A 23,687-nucleotide genomic window follows, 5' to 3' on the forward strand; every position below is an offset into this window, starting at 1 on the left:
GAGAGAGAGAGTCTGATAGGGAGAGCTGTTTTTAGGAATACCAGACAAAAACAAAGAGGGAGGCTGGATCCAGGCTGCATCCGTCTCGGGACAGGAGAGGCACCCAGCGGTAGCCTGGAGGTGGAGAAGGAAGGGGGGCATGAAAAGAAATGTATGTATAGCTGCTAAATACATAAGCATCATATAGATACACTGGAGCATTTCCATAAAAACTGAAGCACAGAGCAGAGGCCAACCTTCAGTAATGCTGACATGGTGAATGAAGGGAAATACAATAATTGGTCACGCAATGTCACCTCCATGTAATTTATCTCCATTTGACTCCCAACCCCCCACCCGCTGCCTCTGTGGCTCACCTTTCTTCAGGCTGGTGAAGGGCAGAGTGTACTGGCCCACAAACTCGCTGCTGAGAAGGCCGGTCTGATCTCGGACACAGAAGCGGATGAGGCAGAGCTCGGGGACGCTGATGTTGAAGTTCATGTCAGCATCCCAATGAGGACTCAAAGCTGTAATGGTAAGCAGAATTAACCAGTTCATTTCCATCAATAAGCACTGATGGATTTAGTGTCTATAATAGATATTTTATATTAATAATGGATCACATGACAGGGATCATTTGTAATGACAAACACACAGAAAATGATCACTGGACTCTGCAGGTCTCCTCAGCTCTATGGAGCATTTAAGCATCTGTGTTTTGCTTTCAGCCCACAGCTTTACTGTTCTGGCTGAGTCTGACCACTCTCATAGCAGGTGGCAGTTTTTAGTAAAAAAAATTTGGTTAGTTGGTATCTAGCTGGTGAACATAGTGGATCATTTAGTGACTAAAGAGTGAGATATTTCCCTCAGGAGTTGGTAGAGACCAAAAACAGAGCTAAAGGTGTCCAGAAACGAGTTTGCCATGACAGTGTTGTGTTTGTAGCTTGTTTCTGCTCATCTGGCCACAATGTGTTACTGAAAGTTTAAAACAATACACAAAGTTACATTATTATGAAGCCAAAACTGTAGACACAAGTTAAAGAAAAGCCTCTCTGAAAAAGCTTGTTTTAAGAAGTGATATTCAAAATGTAAGCTTGCTAACATGCTCACAGTGACAATGGCTGATGTTAAGTAAGTGTAACCATGATGCCTGTTAGCAAGCTAATATTTCATAATTACCACTAAACAAAAAGTACAGCTGAGGGGAATGTCATTAGTTTTACAAGAATTTGAATTAATTTTCAGACCTGTTGGTGGCACTACAGGAAAAGTCAGGAAATTTAAAGTATTTTTTTAGGCATTTACTGTCTTTATTTGGATAGCCACAGTGTGAGAGAGAGACAGGAAAGTTGGGGAGAGAGGGGGGATGATGTGCAGGTCATAGCAGCCCGGGCCGCCTCTATGGTACGCATTCTACCAGGTGAGCCACCAGGGCACCCCAGGAAATTAAGAAAGTTATTACAATCCATCCTGAATTTTGACAAAATTTCCTGGCAATCCATCTAATAATTGTTGAGTCTGAAAGTGGCAGACCCGTAGATGGACTTTTCCATCTATAGAAAAATAAGCAATTATCAGATGCACAATAGTCTCCCTGTCATGATGACGATACATGACAAGTGTTGGGCTCGGCGTTCAGGAGAGAACACGTAGATAACTAATGAGTCACCTCTGCTGCAATTCACAACCAATTTCTGATTCAAAGCAATATGCTTCAGTTCCTCTGTTCTGTCTACATTTTCTTAAATCTACATTCATTTGTATTCACCAGTGACCTCATCCATTTCATAGTGTGAAATGATTTTATGATTTATGCTCATGCGTAAGCACTCTGCACCCTCCAGGACTCTTTACTATCTCTCCCACCCTCTTTGTCTCATCTCAGCAGCAGCAACACGGCACTGTATCGCTTAATGTTATGTTTTGGTCTTAAGTTCTTTTTCGTGTAGCCATTTTTGAAAATGCAGGTTCAAATCAAAGGAAACAAGCTGCATGTTCAGGGCTGAGCACCACCTAAAATATGAAAGGTCTGTCAAAAACCTCGGCAGCTGAGGGATTAATTCCCACACTTGAAAGTCTGATGATAGTTACAGGCTGTAAACGTAAGACCCAAACAATCATTTTCATAGTTATCATTATAAACACTTACTCATTATGAATGTTGATGTGATATGGTACCATGTTACTTCTGAACATGAAAAATGTGTGTATGCATGAGGATCCAGTTGATGCTTAAAATCACTGTAGCCCTTCATCCAGGGTGCAGTGACTGCTCCATGTTTCCAGTCATAGCAATAGTGACATGACAGACTTCTCTTCAAAGGAAATACACTTCTACATGTTGAAGAAACTCATCAGCACATTTCTCTTCAGAAGCCAAACATCTGTTTACTGGGAAATACATTTAAAAGGAAGTAATGGAAAACCCTACAGACACCACAAAATACTGTCATAGAAAACTGCATAGAATCCAGTTCAGGTGGTTTCCACTTAAAGGTCTACATTGTCCCACAATGTGCTGGTACTTTCTATGAATAAAACCAGAGATCTGCAAACTCTGGCTTTATTGTGGATGGCAATCTCATCCTGCCAGTCCACCACTTTGGTCGTGGATGGATGGATTGCCATGAAGTTTCATAAAGATGTTCATGGTTTTTGAAGGATGATCCCATGACTTTTCCTCTAATGCCTATAAGGTTGATGTTTGCGGTTATGAATGAAATGTCTCAACGGCTTTTGAATGGATTAGTATGAAATTTTGTACTGATATTTATTTCCCCCTTAGGATGAATTGTGACAACGTTTCATCTAGCTCCATCATCAGGTCATTTTAATTTGTACAATACTTTAGTTTATGACCAAATATTTGTTACTGCTTTGTCTGAGTACAGCTCCACAGAGCAGCTAGCATGGCTGTAGACTCTAAGTCTTGTATGTCTATTATTTCAGTACTGATGGCTGTTGCCTCATCAGCACCATTTTTAATGTGAGAAAGAAAGAACAAATACAGAACAGGAGCCTGCAAAACTCAAAACAAGATTGAATATTATCAGCTGAATCTCACAGATCTTGAGATAAATCTGACAAAGTATGTCTTAGATTGATGAAAGTAGAGACAGGTCTGACAAAGTAGAGCTGAGCCAGTCAAGCTGTGTGTTGAGATGCTCGAACATGACCAGTGTACAGTTTGAATTGCAGTACTTACAATTGTTTTTGACAGTATGTGTGCTTTTTCTGCGGGAGTCAGATGCAATCCCATGAATCTCCACTCTGACAAAGGGGTCCAGAGCTTTGCCACTCCTGGGAACAGGTAGGTTGGACCCACTGATCACCTGTAGGTGATATGGAGAGTCACACAGGGGGATTATGAGAATACAATTGAAACCAGGGATAAACAGTAAATTAAAAAGAGAAGGGAAAAGAGAGGAGAGGAGAGGAGAGTGCTGTAATTACACTAGTCTGGAGAGAGGCAGGCTTATCTGCAGTCCTCTCACACTGAGCCTTCCCTTCCCTGGCCCTGATCAAAGACAAACCTGCTTGTACTTATCATGACATGCCCCGCTTGGCATTGATGGAGCTTTACAGTGTCTGGCCCAGAATTATAGTCCCTTTCCTCTCTTAAAGTCATGCTACAAAACACTGCATTATTCTGCTTCATAACAACAATGGTCCATACTTCTGAGTGCACAGATAGCTGTTTGGAGTTGTCATTTCATGAAGATTTGAAAACAGACCATTGTTTATAGTTGACAGTTTTATGCTAAATAGACTCATGAAAGCTCAAGGGAAAATATTGTTTTCCCGAGCAGATGAATAATTTAATCTTTAAAAATTGAAAACCGACCTTACCTAAGTAACAACACTGAATGCTACTCATGACTCTGATTGCCACTGAGTTGAGAGCTGAGGCAAGATTGCAGGGTTTTCCCTGAAGTGATCAAATAACCCAGTGATGATTTGAATAAATAAAGTTTGGGTTTTTCCCAGGGCATCCAAAAACAGAGCACACCGCATTTATATTTCATGCAGTGTGCTGGGAAGATATACAGTGTGTGTACATATTCTAATAGAAGACAATGTCTGATGTGCTTTTAACTTGTGAGAGTCTATACATCCTCATGAAGTGTTGTCTGATCAAGATTTCCTTCATCAGAAGTACAGCAGATCAATGACTTATAGTAGAGGCACTTTAAAGCAACAGATACAAGTACATTTAGTACAGTTACTATTGTGCCTGTGCTGATAGCCCAAGATCCATGACAGGATCCAGCTGAAACATATGAACCCACATAGACTAAGCTTCAGTCTGTTTAAGAACATGAGTAAAAGGATATTTAATCACTAACTTGTGATTGTTCAGCTTCAACACCCAATAAAATGGAGATAAATGGAATTATGTTTGTGATGATCGCATTGAAAACTGACATTTAAAAAAATCTAACAACATCTTTTACTCTGGATACTCACTCCACTCTGCACCTTGACACAGAAAAAGAACAAAACAATATGAAGCACTTGTGCTGCAGCACTCAGAGCATGCTTTTAGTTGTTTGAGAGGGATTCACTTCCAACTTGGATGACACCTAGCTCTTGTACTCATCTCCTTCCTCTGCAGTAAGTCTCTGTGAGTCCCATGTGATCCCATGCAATTCCTCATATTGTCTTTGCTGTACAAAGCACCAGATATCTCTGACTCCCACCACTATGTTCTGCACGTGAGCAAATTGTTGTATCTCTGTAATTGGACTTATCGTGTGTTGACTGTGGTCCTTATGCACACACTATAAACATGACTGTTTGTGATTGTGCTCTCTACAGCTTCATCCACCTTTTTGTCATGTGACTTAGATACTGTACATAACAAGTTCTGCTATAACTGTGTCCCAAGATGCTTAAAATAATGGAAAAGGGATGATTTATTAATTGGACCCTGGGTCTAATTGTATTAGATCCCCCTCTCTCTCCTCTCCCTTTACTTTCTGAGGGAGATAATCTAATTAAACGCAGACACTCTCAGGGAGTTTTACATCATAGCTGGTTCACAGCAACATTTGTCTAGAGGCAAAGGGTAAGAATGAGCTTCGCTACACAATGCCCTAGATTGTGAGGCATAGACACACGCATACATGCATGTAAAGCACACACACGCGCACAGTCCTCTAACATTACACCTTAATCCATAAATCCACCCTGAGTGGATTATTCAGCGTCCAGTGCTCCGTAGCTACCTTGAGCAGCAGGTGTGTGGGTTTGAGCCTGTGGTGGCTACATCCAGGATCAAAGCTGCTCTGACTGGACATGAGCACCGCTGGCTTCAGGATGTATCCACAGCCCCCGTTGTCCTGGAAACGGCCACCATTAAGGTCCATAGGCAAGCCCAGAGACTGGAAATTGAGAGCCACTGCAAAACACCACGGGACAACAGCATTGGGACAATGAAAACCAGGAGCCACACAGCAGCAACAAAAAAAGATTTATGGGAACAAAATTGAGAATGCCTGAAGCTTGTTAAAATAAAACAAGCTGCATGAGATGATCTCTCTGCATATCTTCCATTTTCTAAAACTCTTGTTCATTCTCCAGGAGGGAGCTAAATTATACAATGACTTGAAATGTTTCCACAACAAATGGCATACATTGCATCAGGGAGGCATTCACAATCACCAACTGTGCAGCGGGTGTACGTGTAGTGGGATTTTCTGCAGTGCAAAGCTCACTCTGTGTTGGCAGGTGTGCTGCATAGCTGTGCTGCATTCATAGATCTTAATTATGGTTAGCCGGGACTAACAGATAATTAATAATGCAAAATTTATATTTAATTTTGTTCTAACTAATGCATAGTTTCATATACTTCTCGTGTATTTCACAGGGACCCAGTGAATCTTCTGCTCATCTAACTGTAAATGATCCATCCAGGCTGCTGCTTTGTACCGCAGTCTCCTGCAACTGTGAAAAGTGCCGATCACCATCTGCACAGCTGCCACCGCAGCATGTACAGTCTGCGCAGCAATCAGCAGGGCTCCATGTCAGAGTCGGTGGATGGCTGACTGAGCGATGGTGACGGATGAAGAGGATGTGTAAGACAGGCACAGTGACAAGACCACTGGCCAAGACAGTGCCAGACAGATCAAGGTAGTGACTTTAAGCTCACGGGTGAATCACACATTTCCAGAGAGTTTGAGGACATAATGTTTATGTATGACTTTTGAAGCAAAGCTCAGATTTCTCTTGGTCGTTGCTACTGCATGTGTGATATGGTGTTAAGCCCAGTGCTCATGCTGGGCTCTAAAGAGATGATAACTGTGCGAAAAAACTAAGCTGTGACCCAGGCAAGGATGTAGTTTAAAGAAGAAAAAAGAAAAGCACATTTAGGAGGGTACAAATCGATTTAGAACAGGTGTGATAAGGGCCAGGAGAGGACTTGCTCCAGGGGAAAACACAGATGAGGTGGTCAGGCTGTGGACCGGAATGAAATGTTCTTTTCACTGCTAATCGACAGGACATTTGGCCAGGTTGTTCCCTTTGAAGTTTGACAATAAAAGTTTCCAGACTGCGCTTCGCTCCGTTTCAAAACTTGTAATGGATTGTGGTGGTTGTTCTTTGTGTGTTGGGAACGTTTTGATTCCTGTTGAAACTGATGACACAAAGCAAATTGAAAAAGAAAAATTTCATTTCATTTTTTTTTTTTGAATTCATGTTGTCAGGGATTTAATTTCAACCAAAACAGAAACATAGTTGGCAAGAAAATAAGAGTAACTTTGGGGAAATTGTGTTACCTCTTTTAGGTTGACATATTTACATATTTCACATATTTTGTGTTACTATATTTTTTTTACTATCCCATTTACATATCAGCAAATCAATAAATTAAATACCTAATAATGTTATCAGCTTATTGATGGGTTAATTTATTCATCATTATTTTTTTCAATTATTCAATATATAATTTACTGAGGTGAATTAGATCCAGTTATTAGAATCCTTTATAGCAGTTTGGAAATTTGTAATTCAGATTCAGATTCCTCTGCCTCAATAAACGTGTATGCATATATAAATGCATGTGTATGAAATTTGACGATATCTTATTTGTACTCGCAGATGTGATGTCCGACTCACCAAGCTGCGAGCCGACGTTCCAAAACTCCTGAGGGTTGTAATTGGACGAAGATGTCCTCGAGCCTGCTGGGTAAATCCTGCTGAGGAACTTCTGGTTATGGCGAACAAAATCTGCACCTGAGATTGGCAACACACGACACACAAAGGTCAGAGGTCTCGTCTGACAAATATTTATTGATGAGGAAGTTCAGTGATTCAAACTTCACAGGTGACTTTCCTATGACTAATTCTATCTGACTTAGTCACAATGACTATGTGATGCAGTGACACAGTGAAAGCAGTAGCATGGTTACAAGATTGTAATTTTCCAATCTGTCATTGTAGATTCTTGACAGTACAGATATGATTCTTGTTGCTTTTATTCAAAACATTAACTGTATCAGGAATCTGTAAATAAGACACACAAATTATCATCATTTTAATTTAGTGTCAAATCTATTTTTTTTCTAAAGAATACATGATGAAACCTGAATGTGATGTGAGGTTTGTCCTGATCAAGTTTTCCAGCCTCAATAATTTCCTTCTTTCTGGATAGACTAGGAAAAACTTGCACACAGCTACAGCCTGTGATCGCACCATAGCTGTGTCATTTGCCTGTAGGGACTGACAATGACAAGACACTACAAGGTTTTTTAGAGCTTCACAGTAGCTGAGACTGTTCATGGTGCCTGCAAGCCAAGCCAACTAGCTCATAACATTTGTGTGTGTCTGGAAAGTGTCATTTCTCCTCAGCAGAAACAGATTTCATTTCTCTACATCACTCTGCTTCTCCAATATATTGCCGCACAGTAGCGTGATGACAGTTTAACTGATTATCAGTTGATTCAAACCTCTGTGGGCTCTTTTCACTTCCCGAACATTGGGGATATAAGGCGCATTTCTGGGCCTGTGCTGTTGTGCTTTATTCCCTAAAAAGTACTCCCTTATGTTGTATATGTCATGTTTAATATGTTTTGCTTTCGCTATTATGGAGGTTTATGGCCTTGGGTATAATTGCATTTCTTTTCCAGAGATGATCTGCAGGGACTTCTCCTTTGAGCTCAATAGATCTATAAATCATGTGAATCTGCTGGGCTCATCACAATGACATTTAATATGTAATATAATATTTGCAATTAATTATACACAGTCTTTTATTATTTCTAAATCACGCTTCCTTTGTCTCATGATTTCAAATCAATAAATGACATTGTACCTGAGGCTTTGGCTAGCTTGCGCGCTTTCTTCTCCGCCATAGACGTGTTCTCATAGTAGTTCTGATTATCCTTAGAGTGAGTGAAGCTGATGAACTTAACAGACCTGGTGTATATGACCAGGTCAGATAAAGCCTCAGCCACCACAACCTTCTTCTTCTACTCGTTACATTTAAGTAAGAGAGGAGGACAAAACAAAGACAGCAGCTTTATCTATTTGTTCTCATTAAAAATGTCTACATGTGCTTCAAACTGTTCTTGTCCTCACTTACTTCCTTCTTTGACCCTGCCTTGCTGGGAGACCAGAACTTTGTTTTGGTTTGAAGATCCTCATCCTCCTCATCATCATCATCCTCGCCCTCATCTACACTCTCCTCTGCCTCTGTCCCTGATGCCTCCTCTGCCTTCAACTGAGGCTTTAACTTTTTATTCTTGATGAGGATCTTATACTTCAGGTCCTGGCGTCCCCACAAATACACATTATAGTATGAATTCAAATGTGAATAAATGCAAAGTCATCTTAATCATGGGTACAGACATTCACACCAAACTCGTAAAACCTCAAAACACTCCTTTTGCGCAAACCACCCCCTCTATGATTTGTCACAAAGAACCTATACTTCAGTAGACACATCCACATCACACAGCCAGGTATACTAGGATAAAGAAGCAAAAAACAGCAGGTGACCCAAATCACTGAATCACACATCTGCTGCTACATCTTACCACCCCGGCTCCAAATCTGTCAGCACTCTACAAGTCTCTCTGTGCAGATGAGCTGTGATATGCTAAAAGTAAAAAACATTATAGTCTCCAATTTGGAAGCAGCTCCATGGGGAGTTACACGACAGGATGTCACCCTGTCAGTGTCACATATACTGTATGCACAGGCAAAAATATGCAAAATAATTACAGAGCTGCCGACATTAACAACCTGTAAAAACCCATGTAGTATGAAAATTACAAGCTCCAAAGCTTCCTTTGGCACTGAACTCTTTCATTTTACATTGCTGCTACACAAAATGATAGAGGCTTTGCTTATGTCGATGTAATTTAGGATGTTATACGAGGTTCTTGAAGAGAATTTTGCCTCATGTTGATATTAAAAAATAAAGAAGAGCAATAACTTGTGAACAAACTATGGCTTATTCTAACCCCACAATAACACCATGGATAAATAGAGAGCAGACAATTGGGTTTACCATCCTTCCAGTGGTTTTGACAATTTGGTAAATAGATTGAAAACCTCTGCTCTAACTGGTTAGAGGGGGGAATAAAGTAATGAAAAACTCTGGGCATTGCATATTGGTTCCACTTTCATAATTGGATGGCAACTTGGGTCTGAAGCTGCATGAATTTGACACATGAACACTGATTCAGTGACTTGCTCGGGGTTAAGAGTGAAGATTAAACCATTAGCGCTGAGGCTCCTACATAAGCCCACCCTTCCTGAGTCATAGAGATAAAAAAAGATATGGGAGATATGGGGGGAAAATAATCTTATATGCACACTCAGGATAAAACATAACTCCTTTTTTGCAGTAAATTCCAAAGCAGTCGAAGTCAGAGGCAGACAAGAAACTCCAGCGAGACAGCACACATTGATCCACACAGACAGAAAAACCCTTCATCCTCCTTGTCATTATCAATAGACTGGAGTGACTGCGCCTGCATCTTTCAGGCCAGTCACTCACTCATGGGTTGACGCAGATGTTTTCAGTGGAGAACCCGAGCAGGTTCATTCTAAATGAACAATCGGGTCAAGTGTCTCAGCGTGTTTAAAATGACGGACACTTCTCAGGATCAACCATATCAAATTAGATTCTCTGAACCTCATGATTAAAGATTAAAGAGCCTTGCAGACGTCCATCTACCCCTATGTCCCAATGGGGGAGACAGGCAAAGGAAGCCTCAGAAAGAAACTAATGAGGCCCTCCGTGGCAGCAAAAAGGTCTAATTTTCCCCGTGTTTTGCTGTGCTGTGACAGACGATGAAGATTAATACATACAAACACCATCATCCCCGTGCCTGCACCCACAGCTCTAACATTAAACACAGATTTTGCTTCTGATCTACCATTCAGATAGCCAAGCTCTCACTTCTTCTGAGTCTTACATTTGGGCTTGGGAGGTCTCCAGTGGTTGGGTGATCCAAGGGACTTCTCAGCAGCTTCTCCCCCAGGATAGAGATAAGGTAGTGGGCCATGACCTCTTGCTGCTCCCGGGAACAATGGTTTTCCAATGACAGGATCACTGGGTAAGCAGACACCTGTCAGGAAATAATCCCACCAGAAAAAAATCAGCATCCAACCCTTATTTCCAACAATTAGCATCAACCTTGATGTAGTCTTCTGCTCTCTCTGCAATGTCTTCAGTCACACACACACATCACAGAGAATGGCCTGAACCGCCTGAATCAAAGACAACTTACTATCAGAGATGCTTAGAGATTAATTAGAGCAAGGGCAGCTCAGTGGGGTCTTCTGGAGCCTGGAGAGGCAGGGGTGGACATTGAGTTTGATGCCTGGGGCACCACTCCAGGAAATATATGTCAGGTAACATATTACATGCTGTTACCTCAAAGGCATGTTGCTCCACAGTGGTGATGACATCCTTAAAGAATATCTTTGTGGTCAGGGTGTAGCCATGGTAGACTACAGGCTCCATATCTGGCCCATCCCAGCAGTCAATCTCTAGACAGCGGCAGCCTTTCCTCAGAGCACTGTGCCAAACACACACACACACACACACACACACACACACACACACACACACACACACACACACACATAAAGAAACACATATATATACACTTAGCTGTGGCAAGGCTATGATAAGCACTTAAAATGTGCTGTGTGAGAAATTAAAAGTGAAGAGGTGAGGCACAAACTGGGCCATTTCTTTTCCAAACACAAGATCTTTCAAGCTTTCTGACAAGTCAAGCCATCACAATGGGAGAAATTTTTATTAACTACCATGAATAATCTATAATAAACATTAAAATCTAATAATTTATTCCAATAGCTTCTTCTGTCTGAGTGGATCTGGAGCCTCTCCTAATGTGACACCAGAAAATGCTGCTCTTAAATTTCCATTTCTGTGTTTTCTTCACATAAAAATACGGTCGTTTGTACAGAATGTATCTTGGCTTTGCAAGATATTGCTTTCTGTTGGCGGTGGACAAAAACTATTTGGCTTTCACAGCAGAGGTGGGGCAAATAATCACTATACAATGGTACATTTTCTTGTAACTTCTGATGCAAAGTTATATCACCCTTTTACTCCAGACACTCACAACTGTGAAATAGTTCTTCTTTTTATGAATTCGGCCTTTTCTACGAGTTTATTGCTGTTTTAAATTCAAATTAGGGCACACACGTCTATGGATGTTGTTAGATACTGTCTCTACAGTCTTTCATCTCAGTTATGTTTTTCTCCAGAATCACAAAAATGTCATGATGATTGTCTCATTCTAAATTGTGCATTACACAGTATAACTGCTGTGTGCCTCTGTTATTGTGAGCAAAGTATAGTCATAGTATCATGTTGTGATTGCCTCCTGCATTTCAGAGAATGAATGCCTGGAGGATCAAGGCTCACTTTGATCTATTTTAATATCTTTTTAAATCATTTTTATTTTGGCTGTTTGGTTTTATTTTTATTTACAAAGAAATTCAAGTTCAACATTTAGGAAAGGCTTTTTTGCCTTCTTTCAAAGAGTTACATAAGAAAATTGATACCACTTTCATATCTCTGTGTTCAGTATGGAACTAGATCTAGAAACAACTAGCCTAACCTAGCTTAGCATACAGACTGAAGAATGAGGGAAACAATTAGCCTGGCTCTCTCCAATGTTCAAAAATACACCAGCAGCACCTCTACATCTCACTAATTAACACAGGGTATCGTGTTTGCCTAATACATATACAAACAGATATGTAAAAATGACAAATCACTGTATTCACTTCCCTGAGACTTGACATGGCAGTGAAGTTACTAGGTGTGGTGTGGTCATGCCTGCACAAAACAATACATTCAGTATCAGGTAACCTCCACCATAGTCAGAGGTGCTGCACAGAGGTGGTGGGCTGGTCGATGAACTGTCCTTTGTTACAAAATGCAGTTACAGCATTCCAGCATTGTTTAATACATTTCTGTTCGTGATTAAACAAACAAGACAAACAGACAGAACATGAAACAAATTTTAGGTTGTAAAATGTACATAATTGTACATTAAGTCTGAAAGAAGTGAGTGGAAGTGAATAGAAGCTACTATGGTCTAGGTGATGAGAACTGTGCTAATGTGCAAAAGTTAAACATTCGCATTCATCCCATGGTTTTATGAATCTACTCCATGAACATGCCAGAGACTGGAGAGAAACAGCAGAAACAAACTGTTCTGAGATCTGTCAGAGACTGAACTGAAACACAAACACAGCTCAGGCAAAGTCCACACACACAGCTGGTGGAAGTTCCTAGATACTGTATATGATCACTCAACTATGAGTCACTCACTGACATTCACAATTATAGGTTTAGCCCCACTGTTGAAAAAAATATATTACATAAAAAGCAAATTGAATTAGAAATTAATTATACTGTTAATTTCCTTTCATGTTTTTCTTTTATAAAACATTTTTTGGTTATTTGTTTATGTGAGCAAGAGGGATGGTTAAAAGTCACCTCCTGCCACTTTGTTGTCCTCTTGAGATGACTCTTTCATTATCTAAGTAAACCAGAGCTACCAGGCCACTAGGCTGGAGTGTTCCACTCTACCAGCCGGCCAGGGCGCTCAGCACTTTCACAGGGACCATAAATACAGCACTTCTGCTGCAATCAGCCCCTTTTGTAATCACCTCCATTGTCCCATAAAGGGACCACAGCAATTTCACTGTCTGCCTCAGCACATGAGTGGGTCAATGAAATAAGAGAAAAAGACACTATCCAGATAACACATGTAGGTTTGAAGGAGAGATCTTAAGGATAGGATAATGTGTTGAGGGGCATTTCTGTATCAGAGCTAAATCTCTTTTAAATTGGCCTTATCATTTGTTTTGACCTACATAAAAAAAAGAGTAATGAAATATCCAGGATTTAGCAGATTAGCTCATGTTGACTAATTTGCAAATAGTCCTTAACCTGTGTCCGTGCAATTTCATATATTGCACAGGTTACAGAGGTAAAAACATAATTTGTGAAGAATCATAGAGGTAATTTTTCTCTGGAAGTGGAGGTTGTTTTCTCAAGTGCTGCATCATGATGAAGAACAAAAACTGTATTGTACATACTATACTTTCTTACCAAACATAGGCGTCCAGGTGGCTTTTTCCTACTAGCTGATCTCCAGTCAGGTAGGTGTTGTGTGATGAGGAGATGACGTAGCTGCTGAGAGGCTGATCCATGTCTTGGTACACCGATGCATGGGTCTGGTCAAACACGCAGCAGTCTTTGGACTCCATGTACCTCAGGAATCCCTCAAATGTCATGAACCTGCTTTCTCTGGCTGGAGGAAGAGGAAGGAGCAAAGTAGCAACACTGTCAGCGACGGTCATAAGCAGTATCAGTTCCTCTACCAGCTGCAAAGCAGTTTTACGAAACAGAAGTACTGTTCCTGGTGTTGCCATATTAAAACTATTCAAATTAATAATGTCAAGACACAGTGGTTTTTTCAGCTAAATGCAAGCATCAGCATACTGTCATTCTCACAATGACAATGCTAAAATGCTGATGTTTAGCAGGTAGTGTTCACCATGATCATCATCTAAGTTTAGCATGTTAGCCTGCTAACACAAAACACAAAGTAGGCTGGAGGAAATGTCTTTAATTTTACAAATATTTAAACCAAAGTATTAGGCCTGCTGCTGGGACTAAAAGAAAAGTCAGTGGCTCACCAGAGTCATTAGAAATCATCCTTAGGGCACCATTACTGTGCAAAATATCAGGGCACTCCATGTACTAGTTATTGAGATATTCCAGTCTAGAACAACCAACAGACAAAATCTTGTCATCTGTACATCCAAGCCACTAGCATGGCTATAAACTAGCCCTCTCAAAATGTATCTACTTGGTAAAGATTACTAGGTGAACAGCAGTACTCACTTAAACAGTTCCAGCAAGTACAAATAATGAAACATTTATATATTCCTCTTACCTGTAATTGTAAATATTGTAATGTATTTTCCATAATCATGCCTGGAAGAATCTTGTAATACGATTTCAGACACCCCTACATTGGACTATACCATTTATTAACCTTGACGTTCACAGACGTGAACGTCCCTTATGCCTGCGTCACTCCGATCAATGGCTCGTGTCATCAATTCCGTGCCCCCGTATTCATGCAAACAAATAGAGACACTGTATGCAAATGTAAGTAGCAGTAGCTAACAATCTAGCTTGTTTAATACACTTAACTCTCTTACTTTCAGAGTTTCTGAATTAGACTGTGTCAAGTACGTATGATAGCTAGTTTCTAACTTTTGCCTGAAATTACAGTTTAGCTAACTAATGTTAGCTAGCTGATAGATCACCCTTTCATTTCCAGTGTTGGCTTGGCATTTCATTACAATAATGGTGCGCAGTCGTGAGCAGTGAGGCAATGGAGGATTGGTTGTTTTAGAGATATGTTTTAACATCAATATAGTGTTTATTGTGGCTGTGGTGGTTTAGTTAGTCTTTTTCTTTTTTGATATTAGCTTTTATAATAGGCACCCCCTTTGTTTTCACTCAGGAATTCAGTTGTAACTGGTTGGGTAATTGAACAATATTAAAAATCCATGTGTGCTGAAGGCTAAGTAATTGTATTGAAAGTGGTGTAAAGTATTTAAGTACATTTACACTAAGTACTGTGCTTAAGTACAATTTTGAGGTACTTTTACAATACTTGAGTATTGTTCTGAAGTATGTGCCTGTGATGTGCTGGGTTCCCTCTCCCCTTGGAGAAAAAGTTTTCTAATGACCATTGCTTTAAGAAACATAGAGTCACTGAGCTTAATATAAACCTGTATCATAGGTTATAGCAGGAAAAGCACAAGTGTGATCAATGTCATTGAAATCAATTCCATGTATGTCAGCTTGCTCCCGCGTCCTCGCATTGTCCATGCTGGCTCATTGTCATGGCTTACTGTGCTCTGCCTGCTGTGACAAGTAAAAAATGTGTGCTGTGAAAAAGGTCTATTATATTGTCTGTGCTACTAATGGTAGGCTGAACCTAGGGATTACATCTTGTGGACCTGCTTTTACGTTCAGCAGTTTAGATCAGTTCACTGAAATTCTGGTTAAATTTCAGATGAATTCAGAAACTATGATGCAATTTAAAAAAAACATTATTCAACACTCCCCAATCCTCATCTTGGTCTATAGGTCAGAGCTTTGACACCAAATATCAATCTTACACCTTGTCTGTATTCAGGTAAATTAGTTTATTGACAGTAATCTATTGTATGCAGCATATTTAGAAAACAGGTTCTAAGAGCTAAAAAACTGCTCCTCAAAACCCTCTCCTACTCAAAGATGATACCATAAAGTGAAAAAGTTTTGATTCAGCAAAGAGTAGTGTCCAGCCTTGTGTTGTTGTTTCCCTGTTTTGCTATTTGTGGTGGTGTAAATAATCCCACAGTATACTCGGCCCTAGACAACATCTGGTCTACGAGTCCACTGATGTGCCTGATTCTTCCATTTTCCTTCTTCATCATTTAAACCACCTGCCTCTGGGCTAACAGCAAATCACTTTGAAGGCCAGACACCACTGGAGCACAGACCTTAATTTCTGTTATAACTAAATTAGCATGATTATGTGACAAAGTCTTAGTCCTTAAATATTAGAGTCATTTTTTTGCCATAGAAATGGGCAGTACGTAGTCTGACATAGCACACAGTTCTCCCTTCACTCACCTCTTTCTTCAATCTCATATCTGTCAATTAAATTCTCTGCTGTCTCTGTATTTGCTGTGAGTTGCATCTGCTCCTTGTGGAGGAACCTGAGGAGAGCGCAGGCAGGCAGAGTCCTCTGGCCTGAGGTGTAGCATTGGTACAGATGCTGGATTTCAGCCCTCCTGGAGGAGGGGGCCTTGCTTTTCCTCATCTTGCCCTGCACACAATCATTATAGCCTCTCAATCCCTTGTCATTGATCCTGGGAAGTTATTCTTTAGTTTCTTTGTGAAACTTACAACTTGTATAAAATCATCAATTGCAATTCTGAGAAGAATATTGCATGTGGCTACAAGTAATTTATTATTACGTCTCAATTTCCTGCAAGACTTTCTTCTACACCATCATGATGGTGTAGAAGGAAATTGAGACGTAATAATAAATTAGGTCCATTTAAAACACACCACTTCACATTATTCTTCACATTGTCATCTTGTAGATATAAGACAAAGCACATCACTTGTTATCTTAAAATATACAGGAAATACTAAAAGAAATGTCAGACCTCAGATGTATCCCAACATTTACCTGAGCTCACTGTTAAAATTCTACTTTTTCAAAATTCAGCACGAGAGAGAATAAGAGAGAAGTCAGGGTTCTCACTCTGCACAAAGTTCTCCCACCCTCTCACCCTCTACTCCTGCCTCCCTCCCTCCACTCTCTGTATCTCTTACTTCCATCAAATACTAAGGCAACTTCTATGTGGCTTTCTCATTGTAGTCCCTCTCCACTCCTTGTCATTCCTCTCAGTCAGTGAGACAAAGGTGTCTGTGACTTTCTCTGGCTTTGTATGTGTCTTTTCCCTCCATACCTTTCATCTCTCTGTTCTGCAGCCCTTCACAGTTCAGACATATGCCTAAGCCTGTGCTGTCACTGGGTACACTGCAGTGGGTCGGTCCCCTGCTGCATCTGTCGCCTCAGTGTGAGCAACACAAAGCAACCAGATCTACAATGATCTTCATGAACCTTTTATGCAGAACCTGCAGTAACTGTATCTGAAACAAGAGGTCCCCGTAAAGTGGTGTATTGCGTGTAAAATCACTAATAGCTGACCATTAACCCAAGAAAAGTCAGAGATCTTACATAAAGGTCCTTCATAGTTAGCGTGTTAATGTTTCCCAGCCAGTAAACCACTCTCACTGAGGAATACAACACCAGTGGGACTGAAATGTCAAGTTTTAACTGAAAACTCAATAAGATATCATGTAAACAACAGCCTACCTCAGATATCAATGGTCTCTGTGCTCCTGTGGTATGAATATTTTAACAGGAAATCAGCTGGTTATAAAAATCAAAACAATCTGACTTTTTCAGCAGGTCTCTGGGGAAGTACACAAAGTTGTTGCCATAGTGACAAAACATTCTGATTCTATGGGCATGCTGTATAAAAGAATATCAAAGATTGTAATTGTATTGCATATGGCTTTCTCTGAAGTATGGCACAGGAAGATTAAAACTCACCCACCGTCTGTCTCCTCTCATTTTTCAGACATGAGCCATGGAAAAAACAGACAGAATAGGATATGTGAAGAAATAACTTTTACCTTCATGTTTCTGCATGGTGCACATTGTCTGTAGTGAGTAGTCTTTCCCTTTCATATTTTTGACAAAGTCATTACATCTCAGTGTGATTAGAAAAAGTGACAACACAGTACACAGTAATCAAATATGCTCTTGTTTTGACCAAGCTAAGTCACAATACACTAATTATTTTGCATCATTTATAAAGCTCTACGTTTGCAAACTCTGCATTTTGGCTCATAACTCCTGAAACAAAAGGAAGAAGCAAAATTCGGCCATTTTGAATAGTTTGCAAACATCCAAACATCCTTCTTTACCAAGCTGTTATTTGGTGGTTAGCCATGCTAGGAGGGATTGGCAATGTCGGGAAGTAGGTCAATTCACCACTTTGGTGTATTGACAACTGTTGGATGGATTGCCATGTAATTTTGTGCAGACACTCATTGTTTTCAGAGGATGAATCCTAGGTTTGTTGTTCCTTTAACCTTTTATTAAGCACCATCCGGTCAAAATTTTAATTTAGCCACTCCTTTTTATGACCAATTACCTGCAAACTTTATTGCCACCATCCACTTGTAATTTGCTGTGTTTACTGCTAATTAGCAAATGTTGGCATGCTAACACATTAAACTAAGATGGTGAATGACTGTGGTAAAAATCAGTAAAACATCAATATGTCAGCATTGTCATTGTAAGCATATTAGCATGCTACTACATGCTAATTAGTTCAAAGCACCACTGTGCCTAAGTATACCCTTACAGACCTGCTAGCATGGCTCTAGATGCTAGTCTTGTTCAAACATCATAACATTTGACAGCAGTACACATCTACTAATAGTTATCCTATAAAATTTGATGGCATTACTTCTGCAAAGTGTGCAACTGGAGCAAGTTACATGATCACTGTTTGACCAACTTGAAATTTAGCATAAACCATCTGTGTCTGAAGCCCTAATATTCCTGAACAGGGTGCAGGGATTCTCCAAAAATCTTGCCCACCATCAGTCAATTAGCATTAGCAATTTTCGAGCTCCACGTGCAAACCAACATTTTATAAACGGGTATTTATTATAGTATTAAAACCTACAATTGTGTGACCTTAGCAGATGTATGAGCTCTTTGAGTGCTCCCTACTTCACCATCTGATCTGGCCAAAATGACTTGCTTATGATTTCGCACAACAGCATGATAAATTGAAGCACTGGCATCCCAGTGTCTGCTATAACTTCTACAGGGTACTGCTATCTGAATACATCATGCAAATAAATGCACATAGTCTATGCAGCACCAGAGACTGATTTTAGTTTAATTTCATGGAATAAAGTCCACATTCTCCAAAAAGTCAAAGCTGTAGTGGATACAAGTGTGAATACTTGATAAAAACTCATCTATGCAAAAGTCAATGAAGCATGGAGAACATAACCACTGATTCTGTGATGGTTGTTTTAGCAAGTTTGACAAGAACTTCCTCTCTGGTTGTCTGTGTAAATCTGAATGTTATTGATGTGGTGTGAATCACTGGTGCACAACAATAGTTATTGCCTAGTCATAGGCCAGCAGAGTCATTCCTGTCTACACCAGGCTGTAATGGTTTGGCCTTCGGCCTGTCAGAGCCATTGGGCACACAAGTTTGATGTGATAATTCCCAGGCAGTGAACATGAAGCCCTGTATATGGTCCTTGTCTCTGCATCACTGCACCTCTCTCTCCACGGTCGGTTAGTTGGTCTCATTTTGGAGCAGAGCATGTGTATGTAGCTGTCAGTTTTTGCTTCTGTGCTCCTGTGCATCTGTGCATATTGAAGGGTCAATGGTGAATAAAAGATCAGCAGTCCATACTTGTGATTGTGATTTTGTGTGTGTGTGTGTGTGTGTGTGTGTGTGTGTGTGTGTCTGGGGTGTGGGTGGGGTGTGGGTGGGGAATATAACATTGCACATGTGGAGCTCAGATGCACCAGCACATTTCAGCTCTGTTCTGCAGATTGTGGGAAAATCAGATCACTTTGCTTTGTATCATAGTATGATGTGAAGAGATCAGGGTTTTATCTTAACCTAGGGCTCAAGTTTAATACTGAGTCAAAACGGCACCTGTTCAGATGCTTAAGATGAGAACAGCTGAGACTTTTTCGAACTGTGACTTGAATAGGTGGGTGGGGGGCAGACCATGTTTCCTTTTGATAATTTATTCCCAGCTGGATTTCCACCGGCTCATTTGGTATTCATTGGCCTGTTGGAGTCTTGAGTCAGGCAGCAGAACGCCAGTGGTAATGCCTGATGTCAGGGGATAACTGGAGAGGTGAGGAGCTGAGAAACAACAAAAACTGACAGAGACAAATACATTGATTTACTAGAAACTGCCTTTGCCAAATATGTTTAGGAGGAAATGTAATTGCATGTTTCTCCCAATCTTGTAGCACAGAGAAGTCGGAAGGAGGAGGGCAGGGTGGGTGTTTAGGCATTTGAAGCAAAGGACTTTGAAATCAAGACCCAAGACATCCTGTATCCCGTTTGTTGTTTAAACTACCAAAACACTTGGTGAAGATGTAGGAAGTAGTAGTTTTGGTCAAATATTTTTAGAGTCAATGCATGCAGTCTCAAAGTCAGTGTTAATTGTCTTAATATTTAACAAACACCATGGTCTTTCTGTAAACTTTACCAAGTGTGTTGAATTGTCTAAACCTAAAAATGAAAGCCTTATTCATGCAGTGCACATTTTACAGATACGTTTCATATAAATGTTTCCTTGTTTTATTGATTAAATAAAAAAAATGAAATCCAGTCAACTATTATTTTTCCTACCAAATGTACTTGCTACTGAAAATGAGTTGCATGTTAAAGTAAATGGTAGGAGACAGAGTTGCAAACCGGCCTGCTGTTTATCACCTTTAATATAGTCAAATTGAAAAAAAATGGGGCAGCTGTAAAGTTAAATGGATTCCTATGTAACCCACACAAATACACTTATACACAATCTTTATCTCCACCGCAGATTCACATTGTTATACACACACACATACACACACAGAAATTGCATGCTGGCTGAGTTTATTGCCAGCTGGGTGAGGAAGATAATAATGATGGGCTCATTATTATGAACAATTGTTTTATTTTCTGGATCTCTCCACTTCACTCTCCTTTTAGGTTCTAGCAGGACTTTGTCATCAGAAATCTTGGATTTGCTTCAGTTTGGGGGGAAACTGCTGAAAACACAGCAGTTTAGAAAAGTTAATTTCTAACAATGAAACAAAAGAGTTTATCTTAAAATTCAAAAATTAGGGAAAAGAATTAGAAGGCTGTGAAGAATCTGCTGTTCTTAGAAAATGAATCACAATTCATAGCTGCTTAGTATTCTTGCTAGTCCATTCTAAAGATATTGCCATAGCCCTAAGCAACTGGCCATCTGTTAGAGAAAATCACCATCCAGCAGCATGCATGTTGTCGAGGCACCAGAGTCATCTTTCTCTGACAGTGCTAGTGTGTTGAGAGAGGCAGGCAGTTGGTTATTAGGAGAGATCCCTGCCAAGGGAAATCAGCGAGTCAAAGGAGCAGGCAGAGATGTTCATTTGTTATTCAGCTCAGGATGGAGACAATGATACAGATCTAGATCCATCTTAAGGAATGTGTGACACTGGTGATACATGCATACAGTATGCAAGAGCCTACATGTTGTGACAGCTCCTCCATATCCAGCTCATGCCACCAAAGACAAATAGTCCAGTTACACAAAATCAGTTTGACATAAGTAAGAGAGAGAGAGTTGTTTGGACACAATGGTTGCGCAGTATTATTACTGCGGATCTCAAATAAGGCTACCTCTCTTTTTGCCTGTGCTTATCACTTCTCTTTTCTTTTGGTAGGAGACAAGGAGAAATGTTCTAAAGCTGACGTGGCTAACTCTGATGAGGTGTCATGCTTTTTTTTCTCATTATGTTACTTTGCAATTTGTCAAAAGACTCTTAAGCCACTTAAAGTGAGCTAAATATAATGAATTGGCCAACACTTTGCATGGCTTATACAGAAGAGTATAGCTATAATTAGAAAGCACTACTATGAAGAGTGCTAATTTAATTAATGCTGTCACAAATTATGGCATAATTGTCAAACTTTTGCTGACTGCTGTTTTAATTATAGCTGGTTGCAGCCAATGTTCAGTGATCCCCAGCAAATTACATATCCTCTCTGAGTCGCAATGTGCTCTGCCCATCCATTTTCTGTGCCATCCTGCCCCATAATAGCCATGGGAGATTAATTGGTGTCTCTTAGCCTCACTGACTGCCAAGAGTGATGTGAGGGAAGTGCGTCCACCTGACCGGGAAAATTAGACCATTTAGCTTTCTATCGAGGTTCACATAGCTGCTCCATCCTCCCAAGTAATTCATGCACCCATATTAACCTAAATAGAGGTTAGCCGTCAAAATGTGAGTTCCATCCTCCATTAGACAGCTTGTTTTCTAGAGCATGTAAGAAGTGATAGTGTTTGGGGCAAGTCAATTAGGCATCTGTCCATATGTGTTTGTGCATGTGTGTGGCCCACTGCCGTGTGGACACAGGCCACCCCTGGCAAAGAAAAAAACAACAGCTTTGTACTGTTCATCAGAGAACCAACGGTCACCATAATGTAAAAAGATAGAGTGCTTTCTGAACTACTCACAGTGGTAACAAACTGCCAGAGCTCTCACACGAATCACAACCTAATGTTATGAATTAGGAAGCCTGATTCAGCTTACAAGCCCCATTAGTGAGGGTAAGAGGCTCTAAAGATGCAGCTTTGACGTGGATAAATATAAGGTTTTGCACAGCCGACAGAGGCAGTTAATGGGGGTTTCAGGGTCATAGATCCTGTTTTTATGAGGCAGGTTGTGAAAGGCAGGACTAAATGAACTGCTTCTTGAGGCACAGTGTCGGTCATTCACAATGCAGTTTGGTATTTTTGGTAGATTCCTAATCTCCAATAGGAGAGAGACACAGCAGGGGCTGAACACTGCAGTTTTGGTGTCCATTACCACAATTTATCCCATTCACAGCCCATTTGTATTGACCAAATCAACACAGTATCGTGCAAGGCTTGCTTTTGTTCTGTGCTCATTTTGTCACTTTAGTTGGCAGGGGTGCACGCAAGTAGTACATGTGTAATGTAATGTGAAAAGGTTGCATAGCTACTACTACTAATCCAACTGAGCAACATAACCTCAGCCTGAAGCTCTGTGCACTGCTAGAAAGTCCCTCGACAGGAGCTCATGTAGGGCCCAGAAACAGAAGATCTTTGTTGCATATTTAAGGGCCTCACTCAAGCACTGGGCCACGCAAATCGCTCAGGGCATCATATCAAAGGCAAGAGCCTGCATATAGATTTCATACTGTGAATATCTTGACCAAAATGATCTCAGTATTATTACCTAAATCATTATCAAAATAAAATTAAAATCTTTAGCTTCAGCATACTTTAATAAGTAATTTTGCATTACTCTCACTACCACTTGTATTTTTCTGAGGGCTATTCCACAGCCATTTGAATTATTTATCATGTTATACGATTTGGTTATCATTTCATCTCTGTTAACAGACACTATGCCCTTCGTCTTGTGAAGCTTAGCTTTCCATCACCAGAGCTCTCAGAATATAATGTGTTGACACCTGAGTGAAAAGGTGTCACACGCAGACGCTTTGCATTTATGCTTTCTGACAGCTTGTCAAAAAGTCCACGACGGGAGAAAAAAAAAAGACTTGCCTCTCTGGAAGTGAACTGTTGGGCAGAATTCATACTGATATAGGAAGCATTCATATTCGTGTACAATGCTGGCAGGGGAGAGGGCAAGACTATACATCAGAAGTACAAAAGGAAGATCTTTTTTTGTGTATCAATATTTCCTGTGATGGGTGTGCATCTGCTTCATATCTGAAATGTAGCTACAGTGAGAACATATGATGTCAAGGGGCTAATTAGAGGGCAT

The 23,687-nt window shown here is 40.3% G+C and overlaps 1 protein-coding gene across 1 annotated transcript; it reads right to left on the bottom strand.

Moving 5' to 3' along the window:
- Positions 1–31: 31 nt before the first annotated feature.
- LOC111229863 (1-phosphatidylinositol 4,5-bisphosphate phosphodiesterase zeta-1-like) lies at positions 32–16,370 on the bottom strand. The gene is made up of 11 exons (XM_022756357.1): positions 16,181–16,370; positions 13,589–13,790; positions 10,865–11,009; positions 10,404–10,556; positions 8,561–8,746; positions 8,291–8,438; positions 7,096–7,212; positions 5,208–5,380; positions 3,185–3,311; positions 357–506; positions 32–114 (listed from the first exon to the last, which is right to left on the bottom strand). The coding sequence occupies exons 1-11, from the start codon at positions 16,368–16,370 to the stop codon at positions 32–34; spliced, it is 1,674 nt and encodes a 557-aa protein (XP_022612078.1).
- Between the last annotated feature and the right edge of the window lie 7,317 nt (positions 16,371–23,687).

The sequence above is a fragment of the Seriola dumerili genome, unplaced genomic scaffold, assembly GCF_002260705.1.
Source record: "Seriola dumerili isolate Sdu_G_001 unplaced genomic scaffold, Sdu_1.0 BDQW01000242.1, whole genome shotgun sequence".
NCBI lineage: Eukaryota > Metazoa > Chordata > Actinopteri > Carangiformes > Carangidae > Seriola > Seriola dumerili.

Bases quoted from the DNA above. Each gene is read 5' to 3' on its own strand.
- LOC111229863 (XM_022756357.1), bottom strand. From the start codon at position 16,370: ATGAGGAAAAGCAAGGCCCCCTCCTCCAGGAGGGCTGAAATCCAGCAT. The intron at 7,213-8,290 runs GTACAATGTCAT...TGCCAATCTCAG, and splicing joins CAAGCTAGCCAAAGCCTCAG to GTGCAGATTTTGTTCGCCAT. The intron at 507-3,184 runs GTAAGTACTGCA...TTACCATTACAG, and splicing joins ACATACTGTCAAAAACAATT to CTTTGAGTCCTCATTGGGAT.